The 27,344-nt window shown below is 38.4% G+C and overlaps 1 protein-coding gene across 1 annotated transcript in view; it reads right to left on the bottom strand.

Annotated features, from left to right (window-relative positions):
* ZNF827 (zinc finger protein 827) overlaps window positions 1–27,344 on the bottom strand; it is an 83,913-nt gene that overhangs the window by 45,803 nt on the left and 10,766 nt on the right. Inside the window, exons 4-5 of the mRNA XM_009280251.2 lie at window positions 20,669–21,152; window positions 7,741–7,974 (exon numbers count right to left, since the gene is read on the bottom strand). Of these exons, the coding sequence (XP_009278526.2) occupies window positions 7,741–7,974; window positions 20,669–21,152 (718 nt within the window). The remainder of the gene's footprint in view (window positions 1–7,740; window positions 7,975–20,668; window positions 21,153–27,344) is intronic.

Below are 27,344 nucleotides of genomic sequence, written 5' to 3'. Positions count from 1 at the left end.
TCAGTACTTAAAGGGGGCTTATAAGAAAGATGGGGAGAAACTTTTTAGCAGGGCCTGTTGTGATAGGACAAGGGGTAATGGTTTTAAACTAAAGGGGGGTAGATTTAGACTAGATATAAGGAAGAAATTTTTTACGGTGAGGATGGTGAAACACTGGCACAGGTGGCACAGGTTGCCCAGAGAGGTGGTGGATGCCCCATCCCTGGAAGCATTCAAGGTCAGGCTGGACGGGGCTCTGAGCAACCTGATCTAGTTGAAGATGTCCCCGCTCATTGCAGGGGGGGTTGGACTAGATGACCTTTAGAGGTCCCTTCCAACCTGAACTATCCTATGATTCTATGCAGCACTCACCTGCTTTAGAGGGGACACACTGAACATGCTCTTCTAATGCAGCACAGTTTGCTTTACACTTTATTTGAAATGAAAGTCAAAATCAAGTGCACAGGTTTAATAAAAAACACAAGTCGTAGTAAATATTACTTTTGCTGATACAATAGCTGTCCAATGACTTCCCACTGTTAAAATCAAATGAATCCTTGTTAAATCATTCATGCTTATTCCCACCATTTTATTTAAAACTTCATGTTGCAACTAAAATTCTAAGTTGCTCATATTTGCTGAAATGCCCATCAGCTTTACAAATCAACTTTATGAATCAACTTAGAAAAGAAAGCCTTTCCCATATGTCTCATAAATTGGACTCATGTACTAGTTTTCACAATCAAGCAGACAGGGGTAACTAGTGGGTCAACTTGTACCAACTTCAAAAGCTTTCAGTATGAAGAATCAGGCATTTTGTCATGCTACTTGTTCTGATTTGCTAGAAATAAATATGCCCTAAAACAGCTTAAATAAAACCTCAGAGGTAGGGAACAGTTGGCGAGCCCTGAAGGTTCCACTACAGAGACACAACAAGTAACATCTGATGTTCCCTAGGGCACTGTGCTTGATGCTTTATTTTGCTAGTACTTTTTTCAAACTGCTGTTTTATATAAAACAATGTCAATGGGCTTTGAATCAACGTAACAGGATCCTGCATTAAAAAAAAAAATCATAAAATGCCTCATATTGGTTAAAGTGGAACCTCTGAACTCCCATGTTATAGAATTTTGCAACTATAGGCTTAGTTTCACAAAAATGCAAACTAACCAAAAAAAAGGAGCAAAGCAAAGCAATAGACTAATTTGAGTTGTGATATGTATCTGCTGCTCCTTCCATTTAAATGGTAGGATTATGGTGCTTACCTGAAAGACCCTATTTGCAGAACACAGCCAACCCCTCAAAACATAGATCAAGGAGAATTTGATAAAAAGTCTACATGTGCACTGAATTGTTATTTTACAACATATTCCAATATATGCAAGTCTCCCAGTTCAAGAAAATTCTAGTCTAGCATTTCTGCAGCAAGCTGTACCTTTGCAGAGAGCCTGGCTCCAGCTCTCCTGTCTTTACAAGCTGACTCTCCAAAGGCAAGGGGGATTGCAAAAGGCCCTTCTGCAAATACTATGCATCCACAATTCCCTGACACTTTGAAAAAAATTGTCATGCCCACTTTCCATAGCTTTGCGGCCACTCCCACCTGGCTGAACATCATCAAGGAATAGCAGTAAAGCAAAGCATCGTGGGGTTTGTTTAAACTCTTTAGTGACAATTCCTAAAAACTAAACTAAATTGAAATAAAATCCAGAACACCAAAAGCAGCACATTTGAACCACAGACATTATGATTTCTTATTATTCCAAATTACCTAATCTTTTAAATTAACATGGTTTTCATTAAATGTCAAGATCACCCTGACATGGAAAAAAGGAAGAAGATGAACTACAATAACTTAAAGGTATAGTATAGCATCTACTGAACTAAAAGCTAGGCTCTGTTATAAGGTACTTGTTTTTCTGTGATTTTTGTTGTTTTGAGGTTTGTTGTTTTTGTTTTTGTTTTTTTTTTTTAAGATCTATAGGGGAAAAAAATCTTAGACTTTGCAGACTTCCATACTTCCCACCCTATACTTCTGTGAATGGGCAGTATTTTTTCACATTTTTCCTGCTTTTGGGTTTAGACATTAATGTTGTCATGAAACATGGCAAAACCCATCAATAGGTAAGAATCCATTACTAGTTAGAGTTCTTCTGGGATTATGTTATTATGCAGATGCCATGGAAAAGTTTATTAAACTGAATGAATGTACCATGGCCTGATACGAACTTCATGTAGTACAGCATTGGCAGGAGAGTCTCAAATTCTTGAAAAAAAATCTGGAACCTGACACGTTGCAATAATAAATCTAGCTATCTAGAAACTTCTTTTTCTATACTGTAATTAAAACACAGCTTAACTTTAACCATTCACAATCTATTTCACATTTCTGTTGGTTAAAAAACCCCAAAACAACAAAAAAACACTTGGCTAGTAGCAGGATTTAATCCGGTGATGTGACTTGCCATCTCTCTAGTTCCCATCAAAAGAAAGTCTTATTTTGGGTCATACACTTCTCCGCTTACTTTTCCGGGCTTCTACAGAAGCGACTGCTGCTGCCCAGAGCTTTCTAATGAGCTATTTAAAGACCAAGGAACAAAAGAATTCCCTGTATTTTCACTCCTCTGGCCATTATCAAGCTCTCTAAGCAGGGATGAAAGCACTCTTGACAGCTCCCCTGCAATCTAGGTACGGAGACTCTTACGAGGTCCTGACAACAGCTATCTCCAAAGACAGCAGCCTAGCTCGATACAAGCGCTCCCCAGAACAGTCCACGAAGTTATGATAAAAGAAGGTTAGTTTCTCTGTCCCCCACCTCACCCAAAAAATGTAGCGATGTACTTTTTCTTCACCATAGTAACAATAAACCAAAAGACTGCCAACGCAACCCACTAAACCTGGAAAGATTTTGTGACTGCTAAGAATAATAGCTTTCTAGTCATGGACTCGTTTTTGTTGTAAATTCACATTGCTGGTGACAGCCAAGCATAAAGCCACCCAAGCCTCAAAATGAGGTAAATCTGACACCAGCTGTCTAGCCACACGTGCATAGATAGCATTCCTAGTTAGCAAACTTTTTAAACTATATTGTTATTTAGTTCCTCTGGAAGTCTGTACTGCTGTGACTGGACTGGTTTCGGTATAAGCTAATTTAAGTCCTTCTCAGATAGTCCTTCACCTTGCTGTGCCCTAATGCACAATGTGCCATTTTTAGAATGGGAGTAGCACTGAGGTGTTCTGGCCTTCGTCTTATGCTAGGATTTTACTATCATTCTTTTTTCTTTTTCTTCCTCTTTTTAAATAGAAGTTCTAATCCATGTGGTTTCAGATGAATGTAAGATATAGCGTCAAAAAAATTAACTACAAGGCACGAAATAGGAAATTAGCATGAACATTTTCAAGTGGATAGAGACTTAATCAAAAAAGGAAAAAAACCACCAAACCCTTGCAATAACCAGTTGTGCTGGAAGAGCAATTGTCATATAATTGGGTGATAATAAATGGAATTGATCAAGAATGCTTTTGGAATCAATTGTATGCAACATTTTACTTCATGACCTTGGCACAAAAGGTAAGTATGCACTAATTGCATCTGCTGATAACCCCAAATTATGACACATTGTGGGTACTGGGGAATTAGTGTATTACAAGAAGTACTGTGTGACCTGAGGATTGAAGTACAAAAAATCCAAAGGAACTGAATAGTAAAAAGGTCATGCATTTGCTAGTGATAACAAGGATATGTGCAATAAATGGGGACTTGATCCACTGAAAAAAAAGAGAGGAGGAAAACAACCTGAGTTACTACTGAAATGCAAAATGACTACATTTCACAAATAAGATATAGCTGAAATAAAGGCAAATGTGATTCAGCCAACATTTCTAGGAAAGACAGGGACATACTAATGTCATAGTTTAAGGCACCAGGGTAAAATACTACTTATAAAATGCTAGTACCTGCAATAGATTTTATACACCTCCAGCTATGCATTCATTTTTGGACAAGAAGGCAAAACACTGTATGCTTCTGAAAGATAATACATGCCCAAAACATATTAGCAGCATGGCTATTTCAACAGAAAATGAGTTTTTAGACTCAAACATTAGCATGTAAATGCAAACATTTATTTTAAATTTCAGTCTCCTCTGAAACCTACCTTTCAATTTACAAGACTGAGTGTATAAAACTGACCAGGGATCACTGGGTGCACCACTTAATTAAACATTTTGAGAAATAAATTAGCTTTTCCATGAAAGAGAACTGGCAAGAATGTAGAAAACTGGTTCAGGTGTATTTGAAATACATTACTTCCATTTCTTATAAGTGATTTTGTGCAACATTTAATAGGAATTTAAAATCTTGCAGGAATGGCACCCTTCTAAACAGAGATAAGAGCGATTTGCCCCACTCCACTATCTCCTCAAATCTGTTTGCTTACCATTGGATCTAGTCTCAGTCAAGACTTAGTAATGGACAGAATTCACAGCTCACCTTTGTACATTTATATAAATCATGGTAGTCATTTCACGTTCTTCTGAAAAATATAGGTTGAAAGTCTGCACTGAGGCTCGAACTTTGCCTGTTAACCCCCAAAGACCATTTCTTCTAAATGGGCATTTCATTTATTTTTAAATAGCAGAACAGTTGTTAGGAAGTTTTATTTTGACTATCTGGATGGAAATGGGTTCTGCCTAGACATGCCCAAGAGACATTAGCCTTCTTAGCTTGAATAATCCTTTGGAAGAAGTGCAACTAGGTATCAAGTGACTAGGTATCAAGTTTGTGAACCGTGAGGTAGAAGATCTGATTCCAAGTGGAACACAGTGGAGAAAAAACTGGTATAAAAGTGCATAGCATCTCCAGATAAGGTCCAACTCCACCAAAGTAATATGCAGGGTAAGGGCCTGATCTTAAACACTGGTTGTGTGCTGCTAGGAGCATGCAAGTGTCCTGACAGGTTTTTAGCTTAATGAGAAATGAGAGTGCCTTGTGTAGTAGAACTAAAATAGACAGCTGCATGTGATTTTCTCTTGTTTCTGTACATCTACCTCTACAATGACAACTAGTAAATGTTCTATTAATGTTCTACTACCATAAAATACATTTATTCTTCTAACTTCTCCTAGCTTTAGAGTAGTTTCTGAGTGGCTGACGAGTCCCTCCATTATAGGGGCTGGTGATTTGCAGTAAGTCTCTCTTACAGTAAGCACCGGCCCAAACTAGGCTCCAGGGCTGGAAAGGCCTTCCACTACACTATACAAGCTCAGCTAAGAGCTAGCAACACAGCATCTCTGTTTGGGAAGAGATTTCCCAGTGAAAAATATAAACCAGTGTATCCTTCACATGAAAGGAGACAGCAAGGTCTATGGCTAAATCCCAAGAGGCTCCCATGAGGCTGCAACAATCGGCAATATTATTGCTCAGGGGATAACAGAAGCATGTATGTCAGGAACGCAGAAAGCAAAATACTATTATGTCGGAAATCCCTTGCTGAATTTGTATGCAGTGCAGTAATCAGTATTACACAGAAGAAAGTGAAAATAACAAAGCAAGGATGTAATCCATTCAGTCTTTACCAAGAATATATAGAGCCCGGAAGGACCTGACTTAAACCCAATTATATAATACATCAAATCTAATAAGGGCACTTGACTGAAGATTTCCCACAGACAGTAGAACAACCAGACATACTCATTCCTTTCCTTCCTTTTTTTTGGCTCCTTCCAGTACCAGGAAAAAGGAGGAGGTTTGTTCTTGTTTTCACTTTATTCTGAAGAAGTGGCTTAATTGTTTAAGTTCTAAATCACCAAAAAAAGAGTGCAGAATTGCTTAAGATAAGCTGGGAAGTCAATAGTGATCTCAGAGTAGTCTACCAGATAAAGCAAACATTAAAAAAACACTAAAGAGGCTACTGATCTTAGATATTCTTCTTAAATTTGTGCTGCATTAAACTGTATCTTAGTGTTTTCCTCCTTTATAGTTTCTGCCTTAGATGGTAATTCAGAAAAGTGCAAGTTGAAAACAGTGTATGTGATAAACTTGGTATAACCCCACCCACTGGCTGATTCAGGAATACCAACTGCAGCAATACCGACTGAGTAAATCCTAGACTAATTCTTTATCTTCTAATCTATGAATTAACCAAAAAGACCACTATCAGCAAAAACTGCTCAATCACTAAGAAATCATAACAGAAATGTTAATCTAGTATATTTCTTGCTACGACCTTTAAAGACTGGGAGTTCCCAACAGAAGTGACTGAAGACTTGACCAAGATTTTATACATGCCAGATTTCACTCATATAAACAGATATTTAAGGCACAAATATTCTAATATCATAGTCTGTAATAAAACTATTTAAACACAGCCCGCTAATGCTGAATTCAAGATTCACAATCAAGAACGCTAATGTCTCTGAAGTACTTAAGAAATCATTAAGTTACAGACCTTGCTCTTTATGAAAACAGTTATATAATTTTATATGCACGAAGAAAAACAAAGTCACAGGTTAACATTCATTAGACTGTAAAGTTCTGCTACCAGAATACCATACTCGAATCAGTTACCGGCAGCAACAGTGCACTATATCAATAACCAAATGTTTAGTATTTGGGAGTCTGTGAAAAATTGGGAAACTTCTGCTCTGATCAACTTTTGTACCTGGGAAGCACTTTTTGCACCATTAACACAGAAGGGTTGCAAATCAATTATTCAAATTCTTCTGCAAACTAAAGTGTGCAGGTATGAACAGGAGTGAATTAATTATGCATTAGAATTTATGGGGGAGATCCTAGTCAGTTAAAGTCTTTCAGGTATAAACTTGAGCTCAAATTCAATGTTGACAGTATCCAATCAAGCCAAATAATTTCAGATAGGTTTGGCAAGGGTCTCAGAAGTTACTAAACCTGTAAGCATTTCCACTGGCACCTCTTGCGTGACTTGGGCATACTTCAAAAAATAAGTCTTGTCCAGTTTTGGAGAAGACTTAAAAACAAACTGATCCAGTTTAGGTGAGGAAGTATGAAACCCAGCCTCCCAGCCTGACTTTCACATCTCAGTCTTGAAAATTGAAGTCTATGAGAAATTCAAAGCCTTTTCATCATTCATTTAACCTGTTCCCAGCAGGGAGAATTCAACCCTTTTACTTTCCCTTAAAGTTAAACCTCGATTCTGACAGTTAGACAAAGCACAATTAGCAGAACGTACATTTTTGTTTGACTCCCTTCGGCTGTAACAGTACATTTGTGTATACACATGCATACTGTCTACTTGTCTGGCAGAAGGATGTATCACTAAGGCAATGTAGGCAAGTTCAAGTGGTCTCCCTAACAGCAGAAATCTGGCTCAGTTTACATTACTTTTTTAACAGTGTATCTTATAAGTTTGAGTACAAGATATTGTCAGAAGAAATAAAGGGCTTTAAAAGTCATCATTTATAAAGCTATTTAAGGTATAGTTCAGTACAGACACACATTCTTATAATGTTAATGAAGTGACACATGATAAATTGGTATTATGTTTTGGTACATTTTAAAAATGACAACATCTAAAAGCTTTAAGGCACCATTTCTTTTGACTTATCCCATAGTCATCAATTTGAAAACCAGAGCACAGATGATTAGATACTATGGCAACAGACCAAACAACTGAAGTTGTTACTTTACTTGCTACTAAAGCTAAACATTCCTTCTGCAAGGTAACACTGCTAGCATAGATGAAAAAAAAAATTAAGAAGTTGAATATTATTAAAATAAATATCTACCTGAGAGCTTCATGAGGAGCTCAGATGCTGCCTTGACTGACATGTCCTGCCTCATCACGTTTGCCTGCACTTCCTGTGGCTTGAGTTTCTCCTCAGGGCCATTTGGAGCTGAGGCTTCGGATTCCTCGCTGAACACATAGCTGGACTGAGACAAGGCTGCACTTGCAGCTTCTTCATCCTTAGGCTCCTCTTTCACTTTAAATTTAGGAGTCAAGGGCTCTTTTTGATTTGCAGCTGCCAAGAGAAGGAAAGAAGTGAGACTTAATGAGGTATGTAATATATAATCATAGAACAGCTAGTAACAGGAAGAAACCATAACTTGAGAAATGCTAGAGCAGGTACTGGGAGCAAGCATGTCAACAGTATGCAAAGATGCTTCAAGAAGTAAACGAACTTCTGCATCTTTTGTACAAAGGGACAGTTTTCAAACACAAAAACTGCATGTACCAGAGCTCAAGAAACCATCCTTCTCCTCTTACTTTTTTGTCCCTACTCCTCCTAAAAGCATTCCCCTGGTCACATCGGTCTTCTACAGGCTTGATGGAAGTTTAAAACATCATTTCACATAAGGGCAAATATGGCAAAGCCCATGGGTACCACATATTGAGCTCTTAGAGCATGGAAAAGAGGCAAAAGATGAAGAGTAGAAAGATAGGAAACCTAAGAGGGGAGTAAAAGGGAAAAGAACAGCAAATTCTTAGGTCCTAAAAGTTGGTGTTTGTTAAGAAAGAGAACAGAGGGATTTTCAGAAGACAGCTCTGCACTGGAAGATGCTATTAGAGCACTGTTCCAGGTTCTACATCCATAAAAAAGAAAGAAAGCAAGTTTAAAATAATCCTTTCAAATACTCCATGTAAGCAGCTGCACAGCCTCAGAGAAGGGTACAGAGACCTTGGGGCTACTTAAAATCTACACACTGAAAAATGTTGTTCTTGAACGGTCTTTCCGATACCCCCTTGACAGCAGTAGATCCTTTGCACTGTATTTGGTTGAAGGGATAAAACCAAGAACGCCTCTTAAACCACACTTCCAAACCCAAGAAATATAAATTCACAGGCAGACTGCACAACAAACAGGAGGCTAAAGAAGATGCATTATTTTTCAGCAGCTCTTCTTATACTTCTTTATGTTTGACAATTAAGAGATACTTCCTTTCCTGTCTCTTAGTGGCTTTTTCTTGTTCAAAATTTCGCTTTAAATTCCCAGTGACACACAGCAGATGACTTGTTCAGTGTCCCAAACTTTGATGAGTTTACATCTCTCTCACATCTCTAAACCTCTGTCTTCACAAATGTGAAAGATAGAGCATCATCTCCATTTTGTTATCTTTCTAAGCTCTCTCACTGTTTACCTCACTACCTCTCCTAGATATTTTTCTCCTTCCACACGACAGTCCCCTGCCTACCCTCATGACTCTTGCAGGTGAGCTCTGTCAAATCTCACTTGGACCACGTAAGAAGGATGTACCCCACCACTGCTTTCACAGGCTGCAGCAGGGCATTAGAAGCCAACGTGCATTGCCTGCTGCAGAAAGCTGGGTTTTTTTACAAACCCATTACCTGAACAGGAAAAGCCGAGGAACTGGCATATTACAGCGATGGTAATATCCAACTGAAGGGGCAGGCTACTAACAGGTCACATTAACCCATCAAATTCTGGCAACATTCACCTGCTTAAGTCCTTGGTCTACTTTCTCTTCCACTTCACTGCTGCTTACCTACTCTCCGGCTCCTTACTTTCCTGGCTTATTTCCTCAGATACTCTCATTTTCAGCAGTTCCCCCAAAATCTGACTCCTAGAGAATCTGAATTCCTGCATCCCACTGTGAAGTGCTCATCACCTCCCAGAGACCTCAACCCTAAAATATGGGATACAATTGCCATTTTTATCGTAAGTAGACACTTCTCTTTGCTACTTTGATCTTTGTTCATTTTTCACATAGCCCATTGTTTCATGGCTTTCTTTGTGGTTTTTTTTAAATTTATTTATTTTTTAAAGCTACTACATTACTCTGTAACACAACACTTACATCTTTTCCGTTTATATTCCAGGGTTGTTCGATTTTTCTCCTTTCTGATTTGTTGGCAAGCCATTACCAAAGAACAAGATTAAAGCAAGTGGTATAAACAATGTACACATAAGCAGCATGTACATACACATTGGTGTTATTCACTACTTCAGAAATTACATTACCTTATATGTGTAATTTTTAATATGACCTATAAGCACTTTTACCAGTATCAGGAATTGCTTTTTCCTTTTTAAAAAAAGAGCAAAAGCAGAAATATGAATCATTAAAGCATGCTTTAATTCATCAAAATACAGGTTAAGGCTCTCAAACCAATCTTAACTTCACCAAGGTACTTGCCAAAAAAAAAAAAAAAATCCATCTATCTTCTTATCCAGGCCTACATCTTTCTAGCTCAGTCTATTCTGGGGTTTGACCTGGGGTGATGAATGGTCACCAAAAAAAAAGACCCAAACCTTCCTTCCATGCCCCACTACCTTCTGCATTCCTTCTCTTTTAAAACATGCCACTCCAGCTGCTGCTGATGTGAAAAATACCTCCACCAGGAGCTGAGTGCAACTGATAGAGAGCATTCTGCCTGAACTTTCAGACAACCTGGAGAAAAAAAAATCTTTTGAATTTATTCATTTCAATAAGGTATTAATTCAAATTTTCCCAGAAAATAAAGGAAACATGAATCTGAGTGAAGAGGTAAAGTCAATCCACTGAGAACAATCATTAACCTGTGAAGCCAGCTATGTTTCTGCCCATGAACCAGGGCAGAAAATGAACCAGGTAGAGGAAGCACCATAGACCAGGTCAGCGTACACTTTTACCATTTAAAATACAGAGGTGATATTAAACTCACATACATAGATCAGTGTAAGTTTGTAACCATACACTGTGGTCCATTATAAACCAGGTTAAGAACAAAGTAAAAACATCCATACACAAATAGAATCACTGTAACAGAATTCATATAATATCACAGCCTTAAACTAGGACCTTTTTTGAGTCAGGCACTATAATATGCAGTGGCAGATGCCTTATGGATTCCCCTACCACAAAAAGGAGGATCAAAGGGGGCGCTTTTGGAAGAAATTAGCATTTATTAAACCCTTTTATCACCAAGCCAAAACTTAGCAGCTAATTTGACCCAATCCAAGGGCAGGTGTCAAGTGGTACCTCTATGCTCTTCATCCCAGGGTATTCTCAAACTCTACTGAGATGAAGCCAAGTTCTAATAGCTCAGAGAACAAAAAATTCAAGGTATGCCACATCAGAGTTTAAATAGTTTCATGATAGTGACATACCCAGAATGACTTGAACAGGGCATCCATCAAGTTTCCCTCCTTTCCTATGTCTCACTTTCCCTTTCTCTTCCTACCCCACACATTAGCTCTCCTACTGCGACAGCACATGCTGCTATAAGCCACTGCTCCCTCACAATTCTAAGCTGCCACCCAGGATAACAATGCTAAAACTATGTTGACAACAAATCTACCAGCACAACATCACCCATAATCTAAATGAGCTCTTCAGGAGATCTATGTACTCAGTTTGTCCCTATGTGTCTACAAGACTTCACCTATGAGAAATATAAAACATGGTCAGGGTCTCACAATCCGGAGGAAGTCCTGAAGATGTGCATTTGGCAGTATTACATGAAGGGGAAAAGAAACCCAGACTATTGTTCTTACCCATGCTGCTGGTTCTGCCTACTCTAGCTGCTTTACTTTGGACAGAAGATAGAATTAATAAATTAGGAAAGAAGTAGGGTTTTATTTCTTTAATTAACTGACAGCACATTCCTTGAACTGACCACACTTTCAAAAAATCAAACATTTTAATTGTAGAGAAATCACAAAAATAGAAGAGTTATTTACCTCATTTTTCTTCCCCCAGAAAACAAAAACAAATAAAATCAGACAACTATTGGGTCAGTGTCAACCCAATTGCTTCAATTAATGGGGCTTTTGCTTCAACTAAGGGGGTTTTTACTCTTTCTTGAAATATACTAAAGCAGATTTCAATGTAAATGAAGCCTAAGAAGATAGAATTAATAAATTAGGAAAGAAGTAGGGTTTTATTTCTTTAATTAACTGACAGCACATTCCTTGAACTGACCACACTTTCAAAAAATCAAACATTTTAATTGTAGAGAAATCACAAAAATAGAAGAGTTATTTACCTCATTTTTCTTCCCCCAGAAAACAAAAACAAATAAAATCAGACAACTATTGGGTCAGTGTCAACCCAATTGCTTCAATTAATGGGGCTTTTGCTTCAACTAAGGGGGTTTTTACTCTTTCTTGAAATATACTAAAGCAGATTCCAATGTAAATGAAGCCTAAATAGGACAAATAAAAAAAGGGGGAGGTTGTCCAGTCTATCAGATCCATACATTAAAACTAGAGGGGAAAAAAAACCACCCAAAACCAAAAAACAAAAGACCCCAAAACCAACAAAAATCCCCGCCAGTCTCGCCTCTGTCCCATCTTGGATCCACAATTAGGGGCAAAATTGCTAACACATGGGAAATAGCAACTATGATGCATCCACTAGTCATATTAGGGAGAACAATAAACAGATGTAAGAAAAAACATTGCAAATAAGGGAAATAAAAGTTGACTGAGACCAGTTTTTAAAAACCCCTATGATTGAGGAATCTTTTAAAAATTAGAACTAGACAAGGGTTAAAAAGATGATGTTGAAGTCTATTAAAGTATATTTGAACTACAAAATTATTACTCCCCAAAAGGAATAACATTATCTACATACAAAAATAGATACACATACATATACTTAATTCATATTTAATTTACATTCATTCTGAACTGTGCAACGAGAACAGACTGAAGGATGTGTTGCCTGCAGACTGAATCCAAGAAACCCAGGAATTTAATTTTGAAATACACAGTGAGGAAAAAAAACACCCCACCCAGCAAATGCAACCAACAGGCAGCAGTCTCTCAAGCAGGGTTGATAATTCTCCATTTGTTCCATTCCATTCCATATCCAGAAAAAAACAGATCAAAGAAGATTCCAGACTGCTGATTTTTATCTTCCTGGCAACAGGAATCATTTGATCCATTTAGCAAAAGTAGATGATGAAAGTTATAACACTTTCCTCAAACTGCCAAATGCCATGAGAAAAGCTTTGGGCATCTGCCACTAATCTGAAACACTCTGATAGAAGCTGCTAACTGCATCAGTCCACTTACGAGGATTTCTAAATGCTCAAAATGTTTATAATTGAAAGAAGAAAAATGGGCTGATTACTTCAAGCCAAGCTCAATGTTACAAGTCACAATCAGCAAGAAGTTGGTGACCGTTCCATCTGTCTGAGCAAAGAACATGAGAAAGAAAAAAGAAGCCACAACAAAAATGCTGCCACAAAAGAGGCCACAAGAAAAAGCATCTACAGAGTCTGGATCAAAAGGAACTGTGATGAAGATGCCACAGTACACCACTGCACCATCATATTATTTTCCAAATGATGCCTGACTACAGCTACAAAGATGAGAGAGACCAGGCCAGTCATGGCTGAGGAAAAAGGGGAAAGTGAGGGCACATTCCAAAAGGCACTGCAAATTGAACTGGTCTCCTTGAGATCTTGCAGGAAAACCTCCCTTTGTGATTCTACTCAGAGCCACCATGGCAAGAGAACCATGGCATGGTTTCTACCTGAGGAAGAAAGGACAGTGTTTTATCCAGGTCCTACTGGAGCTAGAGCACCTGAATGACACAGGAAGCCTTCCATTCCAGGTGGTAAGTTGTGAGATGCGGTGGTTAAAAGAAACCAAGGACCTTTGACAGATCAGTTCCGCAGTATTTGGAAGACACATTTCCCCAACACTGGGCATCATTGTCCTGAAGGCAGCTGTGGTCAATAAAGGATATGACTCGAGTCTTCTACTATTTTTGCTCTAGTAATTGAAATGCACAGGTAGGTGTTGGCATTCTGCATGGAGACTATGGCTTATATTTGATGACATTCAAGAACTGAGTAAGGGTTACAAACACTGCAGAAGCAGCCACAGGTGAGCTAATTGCTTTGCAAGAAAAATCTATGCAATTGGAACCTGTTGGAGAATCTCCAGACTAAAATCCAATTGGGCTGATAAATTATGTTCAACTTATTAAACATAGAAGCTGTCTACACTGTAAGTGGCCCAAAAGGAGAAATACTGTTCTTCTGGACTGCAGGACAGTCTAGCTGGTCTCTCATTTCTTTTTAGTGCCTTCTGCCCTAAAGTATTAATCTGTCCCAGAGCACCTCATGTTACCTAATGCTCCTGGGAGTGCTAACTCAATTACATCTCATTTTCAAAGCCCTCTACTCTGCCCTCAGCCAAACCTATAGGGCTCCAAGGAAGAGGATGGGAACTATCCATGAAAAAGCTACTTATGACTCAAGGGCACTCAGCATTAAAACATTTCTTTTTAGCAAAGCAGTGGAAAGGCAGAATAGACAGTCATGAGAAGTATGATGATGCCAAGACTTGCCACCTCTGGGCTTCCAGAGACCACTGAAAATATGAGGTCTTCCAAACCATCTTGTGTAAGTATGTTAAAAATGTATAAGCAGAGGTTAAGAAAAGGCCAGCTAACTATACTGATCTTCTCTAAAGCTGCTTTGCATTTAAGGAGTTGTAGTCAAGCAAAATGAGACACAGCACTGGAGAATGACCAGTCCTGCTACAGTCCCCTCAAAATTCCACAATGTTCTAGTCCAAGTGGAATGGAGGAATTAGGCAAATTGTTAAGGCACCTGCAGGACCGCACATCCCCCCATGCCCCAAGATGTCTGTTATACAGCCAAAGTCCCACCTGCTAAGCAAGGTTGTAATATCTGCCAAGACCATTTTCTCCTTTCTGGGTAAAAATCAAAACAACAGCAGAATAGGTAAAATTCTGGGGAAGCTGGAGAAAGGGGGAGAAAAGTGAAAGGTGCAAAGGGAAATTTGTTGCTGCTAGGAGAGAATTGTTTGCAGTATGGAAATTTCTTCTCTCTAGAAAGGAACAGAAACAGAGGAGAGAAACACCACCAGACTGACCTTTATATTTGTTTAAGAAAACAAAAACAAACAATCAGAGATGATTGAACTAACAATGTATTCAATTCCCATTTTGGATAGATGTGACAGAAAGGCTCATGAGCTAGGAATTCTGCCCAGAGTAATGGTGTAATCAGGGAAGCAAGAGAGCCATCAGTCTAGTCTAGTCTTATACTCCAAGTATAAGAGTTTGTGTAGATATTAAAACTAAATTGTAAGCACAGAGCTGGTCCAGAATCATATTCATGTCTTCTTTTAAGTTGTATTGGGCTGAGTACACAAAAAAGCAGTTTGTTATCCTGCATTTTAAATGACTGAATTAAAACAGAGTCTAAACTGCTTTATCTTGCTAAATTCTACACGTTCCTTCAAGGTGTAAAACATGATGAGTATGATTTTAAGGATGTTGGGAAATTGTGGATGTAAGACTAGCAATTGCTGAAAAGAGATTATAAGGGTGGTGATATATCAGTGGCAAAGATTAGTACAAGCTTTTATTTGCCCAAGTTTTAATTAGCCGTGCTATTGCCCTTTTTCAGTTTTATTTTAAATTAAAGGTCTATATGGAAATTATGAAAATGTGAATCTGGAGAGACACTTCAAAGAGAGATCTTGATGACATCGGGGTATTTACACTGACAGCAGCATTATGGAATTCACAGTATTTTTAAATTAAGGATATGGCTCAATAATTGCCAGTCCTGTGCACTTACATATTCTAATTGAAATTTTACATTCTGGCATAAACTATGAATCCTAAATATAGGCAGCATGGTCTTTTCTTTGGAACTTGCTACACAAATACATCAATTATGACAATTTAATTGGACATGCTTTTATTTTATTAAAAATAGCTGTTTGAAGAGTTCAAGCCAGTCAGTTCAGTACTCTCAATGGCAAATGCTAAAACATTTCAAATTACTTGTGTTACCTTTAAGGAGTGCAGTGATTTTCAAGAGCCAAACAGAACAAATAATCTAAGTGATTACTTAGCTTATCTACTAATATTTTGTATGTAGCTGTCTGATGATTTACTATTTCATTATTCCATTAATGGAATCAGCTAATAAAACATAAATGCAAAGTCCAAGTACTTTGGACAGTCACCAAAATCCCATGGTGGCATTATTTTCTAAAATAAAGATTTGACTCCTCACACGATAATGACAGCAGATATGACTTAAACTGTGAGAAAACATAGTTTCTCATTTGTTTAACAAGGCCAGCACCAAACCCTCAGCATGTTATCTCTCCTTCCTCCTCTCTATTTTAAAGTTTTTCCATGCGAGTAACTTGGGGAACGTAAAAAGAACTGCAGAAGCAGGGCACGTGATAATATACACCGTCACAAGATGAAGAGACATGCTTTCTAGAGTAATGCACTTGGTGAACACAGAGACGTGGGGGAGAGAGGCCAGCAATGAAGTATGCTTTACAATTACTGTTTCCACACAGAATTCCTTTGAGATCAATAGTGCAAGAATCCCATTCATTTTGATGGCATTCATTTATTTTCAAATATTATGAAAAGTAACTGCAGCACATAACATAGGCACAGTAATAACTTCACCAGTGTACACTGGCCATCGTAATTTGGATCACTGTGAAAGCCATTTTTTATTACAAAAGAAAACAAGCCTTAGAAGTGGGTGGAAGGACATCAGTATTTAGAGAGATGTGTTGTATAATGTCTGACACTGAGACCTTTGAAACAGGAAAAGCAAATACTCTGCAAATTAAGGTATGAATGCAGTTACAAAGTTTCGATGTGGAATTAATGGACTGAGGGAAGAAAACATTCCGGCAAAGCACTGGTCGGGCAACTTAAAGCATCCAAGCAGTCCTACTGAAGTAAGAGGGGGAAGATTTGAAGGTAAAAACATGCCCATGCTTAAATATTATTCTGTTTTTATGTTAAGAGTCATCTGCTAATTGTCTTTACAAACAATAACCCTTTCCAAATTTAAATAAAATTTCAGAGAACCCTTTTAAATTTCTTGTGAATTTAAAAGCATCTCCTACCTTAAACTAGGACCTAGAGAATGGCATCTGGAAAAAATTTCAAGATTTGTTCTTATTTTTAGATTTACATTTGGTGATTTGTGTTACGCCTTCTTTCATAAAACATGTAACAAAATCTTTCTGGCAAGCAATGGCACTGAATTAGGGCTGAAGGGATCTCAAAAGGTCACCCTCACCAATATTTCTCAACCTCTTTAAATCTAACGCTCCCCTAAGCCTTTCTGAAAAAATTCAGAGGCCATTTTGAGCACTGTCTTCACAATTCATTTCTGGCCCACTCGAAATCAAGTCTAACTTTGAACATCTGTAAATTTTTTCCCCACTTTGCTTGTCTACAGCTTGCTGCTTGTTTTTGTTCAGCTGAAATTTCTTGCAACTGCTTCTGCTGTCCTATGGTTCACTGAGATGCACAGATCTAGTCCATCCTACTGCCTAATATGTGATCAACCATATCTGACAGGTAGTTATCTAACCTGTTTTAAAATTCTTCAGTGGCAGAGATGCCATGATCTCTCCAGCCAAACTATCATAAAGGTTTAACTACCTCAGCTTTTGGAAAGGTTTTCCTAATACCAACTTAAACCCTACAACAATATAAACCTGTCATTTTTTGTCCTAATTACGATGAATCACCAACGGATTATTTCCTTCTTCCCGCGACAAAGTTTTTAATGAATTAAAGGCTTATTAATGACTCTCCTTAGTCTTCTCTATAGGCTTCACAACCTCACTCCCTCTTATCCATCCTCACTGGACATGTTTTCTGAGCCTCCAGTTATTTCTGCTGCTCTCTGTTGAAGTCTCTCCAACTGCCCACACTCTTCATAAACTATAGTGCCAACACCTTGGACTTCAGCAAGACTGAGAAGAGCAGGACTGTTTCGCCCTTCTTTGAGGCTGTTTCTCTCTGTATACATCCCAGTACAATGACTGCCTTTTTAGCACCAGTATGACGTTGTTAACTCCTGTTCCTTTCCCACAGAACTGTTTCCTAGCTAGTTGTTCCTGGTTTTGTATTTGTACAACTGTTTGTTGAACAGTTACACATTTTTTACAGATCTCTCTTGACTGTGACTCTTCTCTTTTGACTGTGAACTACTTTCAATGTACTGTTTTCCAATCATCCGATATCCACTTCATCTAGACTAGAAAGGTACTGCATTGCACAATCAGAAATAATACTGAGTCAAGATTATATACGTGCTTATTAAGATTCAATTTTAAAATTCATAATAATTAATAAACACCAATTTTGTACCATCTTTCACCCTAGGCGCACCAGTTAAACTTCTGGAAACTAACTCTTAGGTCTGAAGGGAGACAAGCACTCCTCTGAGTCACATGCTTGGAAAAAGAAGAGGCTGAAACTGCACAGAAATGAAAACCAACAGGCCCTGAGGTCTCCCATGAAACTGGAGGCATACAAACTGACACCAACCAAGAAGAAGAGGAGCAATAAACATTGGCAAGCAAAAATAAATGTTCATTTAAACCATCAATATTCAATAAGAATAAATGCCAAATTCTAAAAGTCTATATATCTATCTACTGCTTCTTTCTTAGCCACAAGGCCTGTCAGAGAAGAAAATTAGATTGTTTTGACATAATTTGGTCTCGACAAATCTGTGTTGGCTGTTACAATTGGCATATACAATTTGAGATGTCAAAAGATTTATATCATTGAAAAGGTAGGGCCAATAATTGAAGTTCTGATGGGCCTAACGAGAGCATTGTAATAAAGAAATCACTCAGAAGAACTTGGTTCAGCACAGCAAGCAGTCAAAAAAATGCAGCTAATACTTAGCCAACTTGCTAAAAGAGAATTACTTCTACTCTAAATTTATGCACACTGTACGGAGGAAAGCATGAGCTAAATGTATATAACACAATATAAATCTCAGGAGAAAAGAAATTCCTTTCCTTTTAACATTGCTCTTCTCGTGTAGTAAACTTGGTGACTGGCAGTACATTTTCATCCAAATATGCACACATACAAAATTACAGATACATCTCACTCCCCCAGTGACTTTATAACATGTTGCTAGGTAACAGTGCATACAAGTCAGGTTTCAAGACCTTTAGTAAGTCACCATAAAATAACTGCATAGGCCTTTTGCATGAATAATGTACATTTGTATCCTTTTTCTGATGCCAGTAGATCAGACATTGAAAACATGACTGTCTGCCAAACTGTAAACAGCTCCTCATCAACTGCTACATGAAAAACAACACATCAAAATGTTGTATGTTTTCTCAGCTTTCAGGCTTTCCCCCCTCTCCTGCATTCTTGCTACATGCAGCCATCATGAGCACTACCATCTACAGGTCAGTACAGTTGATGTGTAAAGCCACTTAGTGCACAGCAACCCAAATTTAAGACAGACATCAGAATGACAATATATATGGGACAGCTGTCAGACAACATAAAAAACGGATTTCATATAGAGTCCAAATTTGAAACTAAATTAAAAAAATGTACAAGTAAAAAAAATGTACAAGCAAATCAAAAAAGACTCATCCTCACTCATTTTTTGTAGGTCATACAATAAATTATATCAACAGATTTTTTTTTTTTAAAGGGGAGGTTTCTGTGGCTTCTTCCAACCCCCACAACAAACCATTTGTGCCAGCCCATTTCACATCCTGCTTGCCCTCAGCTCTCTTCTGTTTTCCTGGTTGGCTCTATGAAGCCTCAGGCTTGATTTCTTGTGTTTACCCATTCTACTTGATTCCCCACAGAATTGCGATCCCAGAGGTATAAAGGTCTGGGCAGATGAGGATAGCAAGCCTTTCCAAAATAAATGGCTGCGGTTTCACCAAGGCAATGGCATTAGGACAGAGCTAATTCCTTAGTTTACCTGACAATAAAATTTGCTAAAATGCAACTTACATTCCATTTAAAGGAAAAAGGTGACCAATTATTCTCTATTGAAAAGGGTATCTTCTATCTCCAAAGTCTAAAACTTGCCGTGGGGTCTGCCATCTCCTTGTGAAACAGAAGTTTCTTCAGTGACATTTTTCCTGACTTCTTTCTCTTTAAAAATTAAAGGCCAATTTTGAAAACATTTAGTGTAGAACATCCCCCCAGCATGTCCACAATTCTGAAGTGTTCAGTCAAATCAATAAAAGAGCACATAAAATATAATAGATTCACCCTAAATACATCCTCCACTTCAGTCTCACATATGAATGTCATTATTACAGCAATAATCTGACAGTGAAAGAAAACACAGTAAATGCATGCTTTGCATTAGATATGGATTTCAATTAAAATAGTAAAAAAAAAATTTTAAAGCTGTTCATGAATCTCTAGGACTACCTTTTTTTTAAGGGTTAATAATCAAGAAATGCAGTAACACTCATACTTCACACGTATTGAACTAGTCAGACCTCAAATACTACTCTGAAAGGAAGGTGACCAATGCTTTATTGGTCCTATTTAACAGATGGGTAAAGGCAGAGAACTTAAGAGCTGAATTTTCTAACATGCTGGGTGCTTGTGACCCTCAGTGATTTCAAACCAGAACTAAAGGTATTCAGCATGCCTGAAAAACTCACCAAATGAGATTTGCCAAGGTAATTGTCAATGAACATGAAAACCTGGATAAAAAGTTCTCACTCCCAATCCCCACAATTAAACAGCAAAATCCCTCTCTTCTCTCACTGTTTCCCCTCTTTGCTCCGTCATGCACCTCTCCTTATCAAAAGGAACAAGAAATTATAAATTAAGAAGTTCCAATGTTTTTCTCCCTGCAATTCCAAGACTTAGCAAACCCAAGGCAAAGTGTTTCTTAGCCCATAAAGGAGCAGCTGCTGCTGCTGCTTGCTGCTCAATTACCTGACAGCTTCATAAGAAAATCTGATGCCATCTTGACAGAGATGTCTTGGCTGAATAGTGCTGATGCCGTATTGGCCACAAAGTCAGAGGAGTCTTTCGGCTTTGGGTTGTTGGGGACTCTGTCAACAGTGCTAAGAGCAAAAGGTGCAGCTGAGATGCTATTGTCATCTTTGGGCTCTTCTTTCACTAGTAAAGGTGGAATACCTCCACTAGGCTGCCCAGCCGCATCAGGTGTTTTAGATACAGATGCTGATCCTGTAAGGTCAGGTCCACCTCCTTCCCTCTGTGGTCCCAGGCAGGAGTCACTATTTAGCTGTGGTGACCCCTTCACCTCAGTTTCTGGTATTTCCTCCTTCACTTTGGATTCTGTCCTGAGGAAATGCTGATGGCAACGCATATGGAGTTTCAGGCTGAAGTGGCGGGAGGAGGTAAAAGGGCATAGCTGGCATTGAAAGGTCTCACCCCTGTCTTGGTGCTGATGAACCTGGTTCAAGAGGTGAAAGATAAAAGCATGTATTAAGCAAAAGAGTTTACTAGCATTATAGAAATCTCAAGTCTACACTTCTCACACCATTTAAAAAAAAAAGTTAACTAATGGGTGAACTCTTCATTCTCAGCACTTGGAAAGAGGTCAGGCACTAAGAACAGTAGGATTCTTTCACACGTAAGTCAAAGAACATAAACATCAGACTCAACTAAAAAAAAAAAAAAATCAGGAACATCTGTTTCTGCAGCATGGAAATGATGAAGTCTGCTTTGGATCAAACAGTCCTTACAAGTGGATCCTGATGACCTGTCAGTGCATAAAAAGACTTCCAAGCTATAACTAGTAGCTTTCGTGATTAAAAACCAAACAAACACACACCACCCTATTACATGTTCTGCTAAGCATGATCATTCTGTGCAACCTCATAAATAACAATTGTTCAGAGCAACCCAGCAAAACACCAACCTGCATAGCAATGTCCATCATTGATTCGTGTATCATTAGAGTAAAACCACAGCACCTGGCAATACCAAGGCACTATTGAAACAGTTTGTGGCAAATTAATTCTACCAGAAAATAAACAGCTCTGTTATGATAAAACACAAACTTGAGAGATGGTGTTTGCCATTTATTCTATCAGTCAATTAATCATCACAGTTAATCTTACTGTCCTCATATTTTGACTGCAGGCTCTTTCTCATAGAGACTGCATGCTCCAGTATGACTACAATGCCTATTATCCTCAAGCCCGATCCTGATTATCTTTAAAAGAGAACTCTATCCATCCATCCATATGTAACGGTTTACATATTATTTGAGCAGACACACTCATTAATATAAACTATATACATATAATTATACAATTTCTTGTTTAACACAGTACTTACGAAAGGGATGGAATAATTGAGCCCAGCATAATAGTGGCAGATATATTGAAAAGTTTTTTCCCTATAGCTTCACAAATGAATTTTAAATCCTGACAGTAGCACTTTGGGCTACTCCCTGCAGAAAGACTGGCAAACACATACATTTTTTCCTTACTAATTGATGAACATGCGGTCAGGACAAACTGGCACCAGACTGAGCTCCACACATTCGTTTTCACTTGTGACTCGAGCTGGTTAGAAACATTTCAGTGAGACAGATTTTTGTTGGAAAATGGCAGTTTTTTGAACGCAAAATATTTCACCTGAAACATGGAGAGGTTGGATGAACTCTTGGCAAATGAGGCATGATTCCCCTATCCTACTGAGTGGCACTCTATCCCCTGCTCCCTGGGCTTGGCTCAGAAGCAGCCAGCTGTGCCAGGGATCCAAGGCTTGCTGCTGTAGCCTGGGAGTCCAAATGCCCTGAGAGCTCCAGCTTTAATCAAAGCTCAGTTATACACCAGGGAGCCTGGAAAACCTCGCTTTAGCTAAGGCTTTCAGCACTTTCCAGTTTCCTGCAGAGCTGAGATCTAGATCCCGAGAGTCCTGGTGCAGACTCTGCAGAGCTCTGGGCTAACAGCAGCATTTCCCAAACACAGGTCTGTCAAAATTCAGGTTGGAGTTTCCCATGGTTGTAGATTTGGCCTGATTCATTTTCTATATAGTAAGAGGAATTCAGTAACAAGCTCATATCCAGCATTCCATACACAGGACCTGAATTCAGGTCTGCTAAAATGTGAAACTGGGAGATGTCCCTCTTTTAGCCCTTTTTGCATTCAGTGACGACACATTTCATTAGTGCTGTATAACTTTTCATTCAGTAGTTCTTCAAGGGCTCTGGAGATTAGGTACTAAACAAACAGATAGCAAGAGAGAATTTCTTGCGGCCAGCCGCTTTACAGAATGACATTCTCAGTATCGTATAAACATGGCATTTACAGGCAAAGTAATTCTGGAATCTTAAAATTGCACCTGACAACAAAGAAGTTAGAAGCTAATGCTAACCTAAGACAGTTTTAAAGCAACAACCTTGCAGAAGAATAGCAGCACAATAAATTCTAAATATTGGCAGGTTACAACAGAAATGCCAACCAGATTGCCTGTCTACACTACTGGAAACAGGATGGTCTGTGAGCACAGCAGTATGTAAGCACTCTTCTTCATGAAGAGCACCGAGATGTACTAATGGTAGCAAGCACTCTCACCATGGCAACTTCATCTCCTACACCCACTGAGATTCTGTGCGCCAGGGTTTCTCTCCAGGATCCCCTTCAATCAACATTTCCCTGCCTACATATTCAACCACTTCTTCTAGAGGCCCCTTATCACAATCATCAATATGATGCCTGCTGAAGGCTGTCACTGCTGCAGTTGGGTGGCAAAGTGTGTGGGAGCCCACCTCCTCTTCCCAGGAACATGGCATGCCACCCCTGCAATATCTTTTGAGAATGGATGAGAACAGGGGGGACTGATTCATCTGATTTGGATTTCTCTCCTGCCCAAAGACAATAGCAGCATCACCAATGGATTTCTCATAAAATAAAGTACATTTATAACTTGCAGCCAAGGAATGACAGAATTCAAACCCAAATATTTAGAGTTTTGAAAGGAAGAATTTTAGATGTACAAAAAAAACCGTATGAAAACATCAAGCCAAATATTTAGATCCCAGTGTCCTGGGTCCAGTCCCACCATAAGACTTTGGGTTTTTTTAATTCTCAAAAATAAATAATAATATTTATTTAAAAATTTGAACACTATTAGAAATAGAAGCTAAGAATTAAAGTCCAATTAAAGAAAAAACTATCCCTTATTTTCTCATTCGACAGCAGCTAAAAGAGCCAAGAATTGCCATTCTATGCTATTTGGAGGGAAAAGTCGAGGCAGCAACTACTTGCTGCAGAATAAGAAACAAGAAACCATGTAGAGCTACACAGAAAGCCACGGGGGAGACCCAGGTCATGCAGTGTTACAGTCCAAAAAGCTGCCTTCTCTCTCCATGAGACAGGGAACGGCTCTTACACCGTGCTAGTGCTACCCAAACCATCAGATGTCCTCTTTAGACTCAACTAGGCTGTTGCTGCAAGAACCACAGGCAGGAGGAGACAAGAGGGCAGCTGACAGGTTTTCTCCAAAGGCCCACTCTGAGCCCAGCTGCTGCCAGATTTGGATCTCTGAATTACTCCGCAACAAACCACAGTGCACAACCTGCTCATGGAGAATGGTTCTTTCAAAATCCCATAAAACTACTGTTTGACTTACGTCAGAAACTTTTAAGGACTTCTACCTTCTGAGTTTATTTCATTTAACCGTGGATATTCTCCTTGACTGTGCAAAGTACTTGCATCATCTTTATTTTAACCCTACAGTCTTCGCAGTCTCAAATGATATTTCGTGGTTCTACAGTTTTTTCAGCGTGTGCTTGATATGACGTATGCAATAATTTTCAACAGAACTATACAATCCTTACAAACTTCAGGCCTAGTTTGAGGACTTGGGTACAAATAATCTACTGGTCAAATTTTTTTTTATTTGTTTCTTTCAGTTTCTCTTGCTGCCTTCTCATTCTCACATTACAAGAAAGAAAAAAAGAAGCCGTTCAATTTATCTTCCCTATCACATGCATTATTTTGATCACACCTCCTTTCTATACCTGGCAGTCCCATTATTCTCAGCTTCTTTCTTCAAAGGGAGTTCTTGCCATCCCACTAATCATTTTCATTGCCAGCTTTTGAAATTCCTTCTATTTCTGATACATCTTTTTGATGCAGTGACCAGTAATGAATATTGTAAGTGGCAGCATATCATATGTTAATAATAGCACTGTGATATTTTCAGTGTTATTTCTGTTTTATTCTACAGACATTCAAATATCTAATGTACTTTTTAACCACTGCTGCGCATGCCAAGAAAAGGTTTTCATTGAACTGTCTACAACGATACTCAGATATTTTCCCTGAGTAGTTACAGTTCATTATATCAGACAGCCAGGTGCATGATTACTCTTGGTTCCAAGGTGCAGTACCTTGTATTTGTCAACAATAACTTCATTTGCCCCCTTGTTTATCTGTCAGCCAGCCTTTTTTTATTCCCTTTCAAGCTTTGTCTTTTCTAATCTTGATTCATGCACATAAGGTTGTATCATCTACAATTCTGTTACCCACAGTCGTCATTTTGTGCAGATCACATTTGCCAAAATATGCACAATTCCGCTCTTAGTAATGGAACATCCCTCTGTTAGCCTTTTGTCATGCTTAAAATTGCTAATTCCTTCCTACACTTTGTTTTACTGTCTCTTGGTGAATTTCTAATTTGCCATAGTACATCACATTGCCTAATTTATTTGGCAACTTCTCAGTGAGAAGCTTTGCCAAAGGCTTTTTTAAAGACCAAATAAATTTCAACTGATTCTTAAGTCCATGATTTTCCTGACATGCTCAAAACATCTTAGTAGAAGAACACATGATTTTCTTTTACAGAAACCACATGTCCCTATCATATCACATCATTCATATCATTGTATTTTTTTCTGTTACATTTTTTGTTGATGTACTAACACTTCTGGTATCATAAGCAGTTTCTTAAATCATCTTTTCATACTTAAAAGCAACATCCCTGCTGATTTACCAGCCAATTTAAGTCATAGGAAGTACACACTGGCCCCTACAGATGTACCACAGTTACAAATACACGTGATCCCACCTAACAGGGTACAATGGGGAGTAGGGGCAAGGGAAACAGTGACACAGGCACGTCCTGCAATTTTGTAGTACTGGCAAAGTAGATCCTTTCTTTTCCCCTTCCTTAAAGTTGGGGTAATGCTTTGCACAGACTCTCCCTTCTAGTTATGAGGCACAGGAAGGGAAGGATTGGCATTCACCTTTCTTTTGTGGGACTTAGCAGGTTTTTTTGGTTATTATTTTTTAAACACTTAGAATAAGAGGAAATGTTTTTTCTGAGATCCTTCATCCCTAAGCAAAATCAGAACAGAAGGGGGTTGGGGTGCTGAATCCACTCACTGTTATATTTGCTTCTGGCTACTCAGTCTTTACTTACTTTCTGTGACCTAATTGTCCCTTTTTCCTTTGCCTACTATAGGTTTTATTTTTCTCACCAACTTTCCAGTGGATTAACATTTCCATGAGGAGCATCTGTTTAAGTAACTACTACGATCAACAACTACTGTAACCTGGCCATTTAGCCATACGTGCCTACCCACTGATTTTTTCTGTGTGGTGTTTTTGTTTTTTTTTTTTTTTAAATCTCTTTTAGTAAAATGTTCTGTGACTAGTAGATCCTTTCTTTTCCCCTTCCTTAAAGTTGGGGTAATGCTTTGCACAGACTCTCCCTTCTAGTTATGAGGCGCAGGAAGGGAAGGATTGGCATTCACCTTTCTTTTGTGGGACTTAGCAGGTTTTTTTGGTTATTATTTTTTAAACACTTAGAATAAGAGGAAATGTTTTTTCTGAGATCCTTCATCCCTAAGCAAAATCAGAACAGAAGGGGGTTGGGGTGCTGAATCCACTCACTGTTATATTTGCTTCTGGCTACTCAGTCTTTACTTACTTTCTGTGACCTAATTGTCCCTTTTTCCTTTGCCTACTATAGGTTTTATTTTTCTCACCAACTTTCCAGTGGATTAACATTTCCATGAGGAGCATCTGTTTAAGTAACTACTACGATCAACAACTACTGTAACCTGGCCATTTAGCCATACGTGCCTACCCACTGATTTTTTCTGTGTGGTGTTTTTGTTTTTTTTTTAAATCTCTTTTAGTAAAATGCCTTCTGTGACTGCATTTGAGTACACTTGAGAGGTCTCCATTTTGCATCTATCATGTGCCCTCTGCTTTTTCATTTCATGCTCTTTTCTGACAAGTTCCCTCATTTTTAAAACATTGCACTTTGGAAAGTTTAGTGCTACGGTGCTAGTTTTTATATGATCCTTCCCCTCAGGACACATACATTATTTATATAGTATTTTCTTTTTGAAACTATTTCCTTGCTTTGCTTGAAAGCAAAGGAAAAAAAAAGCCTCTCTGCAGGGCTGGACTGGACTAGGTGTTCCAAAAAAAATATTTTTTTTCTTTTTTTCTTTAAGATTTAAGGTATCAATGCATATCCTGTCTTATCCTTGTCTCATATGCGAAAAGTGACAAGATTAAAAGACAGATATTTGAAGTCACTTGTGGTACCTGTCTGAGGCTCAGGGTACAGGTTTCATTTGTTGAAAAGCTGTGCAAGTTTGCCTTACCTCCCCTCA

Source organism: Aptenodytes forsteri, unplaced genomic scaffold (assembly GCF_000699145.1).
Source record: "Aptenodytes forsteri isolate BGI_AS27 unplaced genomic scaffold, ASM69914v1 Scaffold227, whole genome shotgun sequence".
NCBI classification, from domain to species: Eukaryota; Metazoa; Chordata; class Aves; order Sphenisciformes; family Spheniscidae; genus Aptenodytes; species Aptenodytes forsteri.
This window is presented reverse-complemented; position numbering and strand designations above follow the sequence as displayed.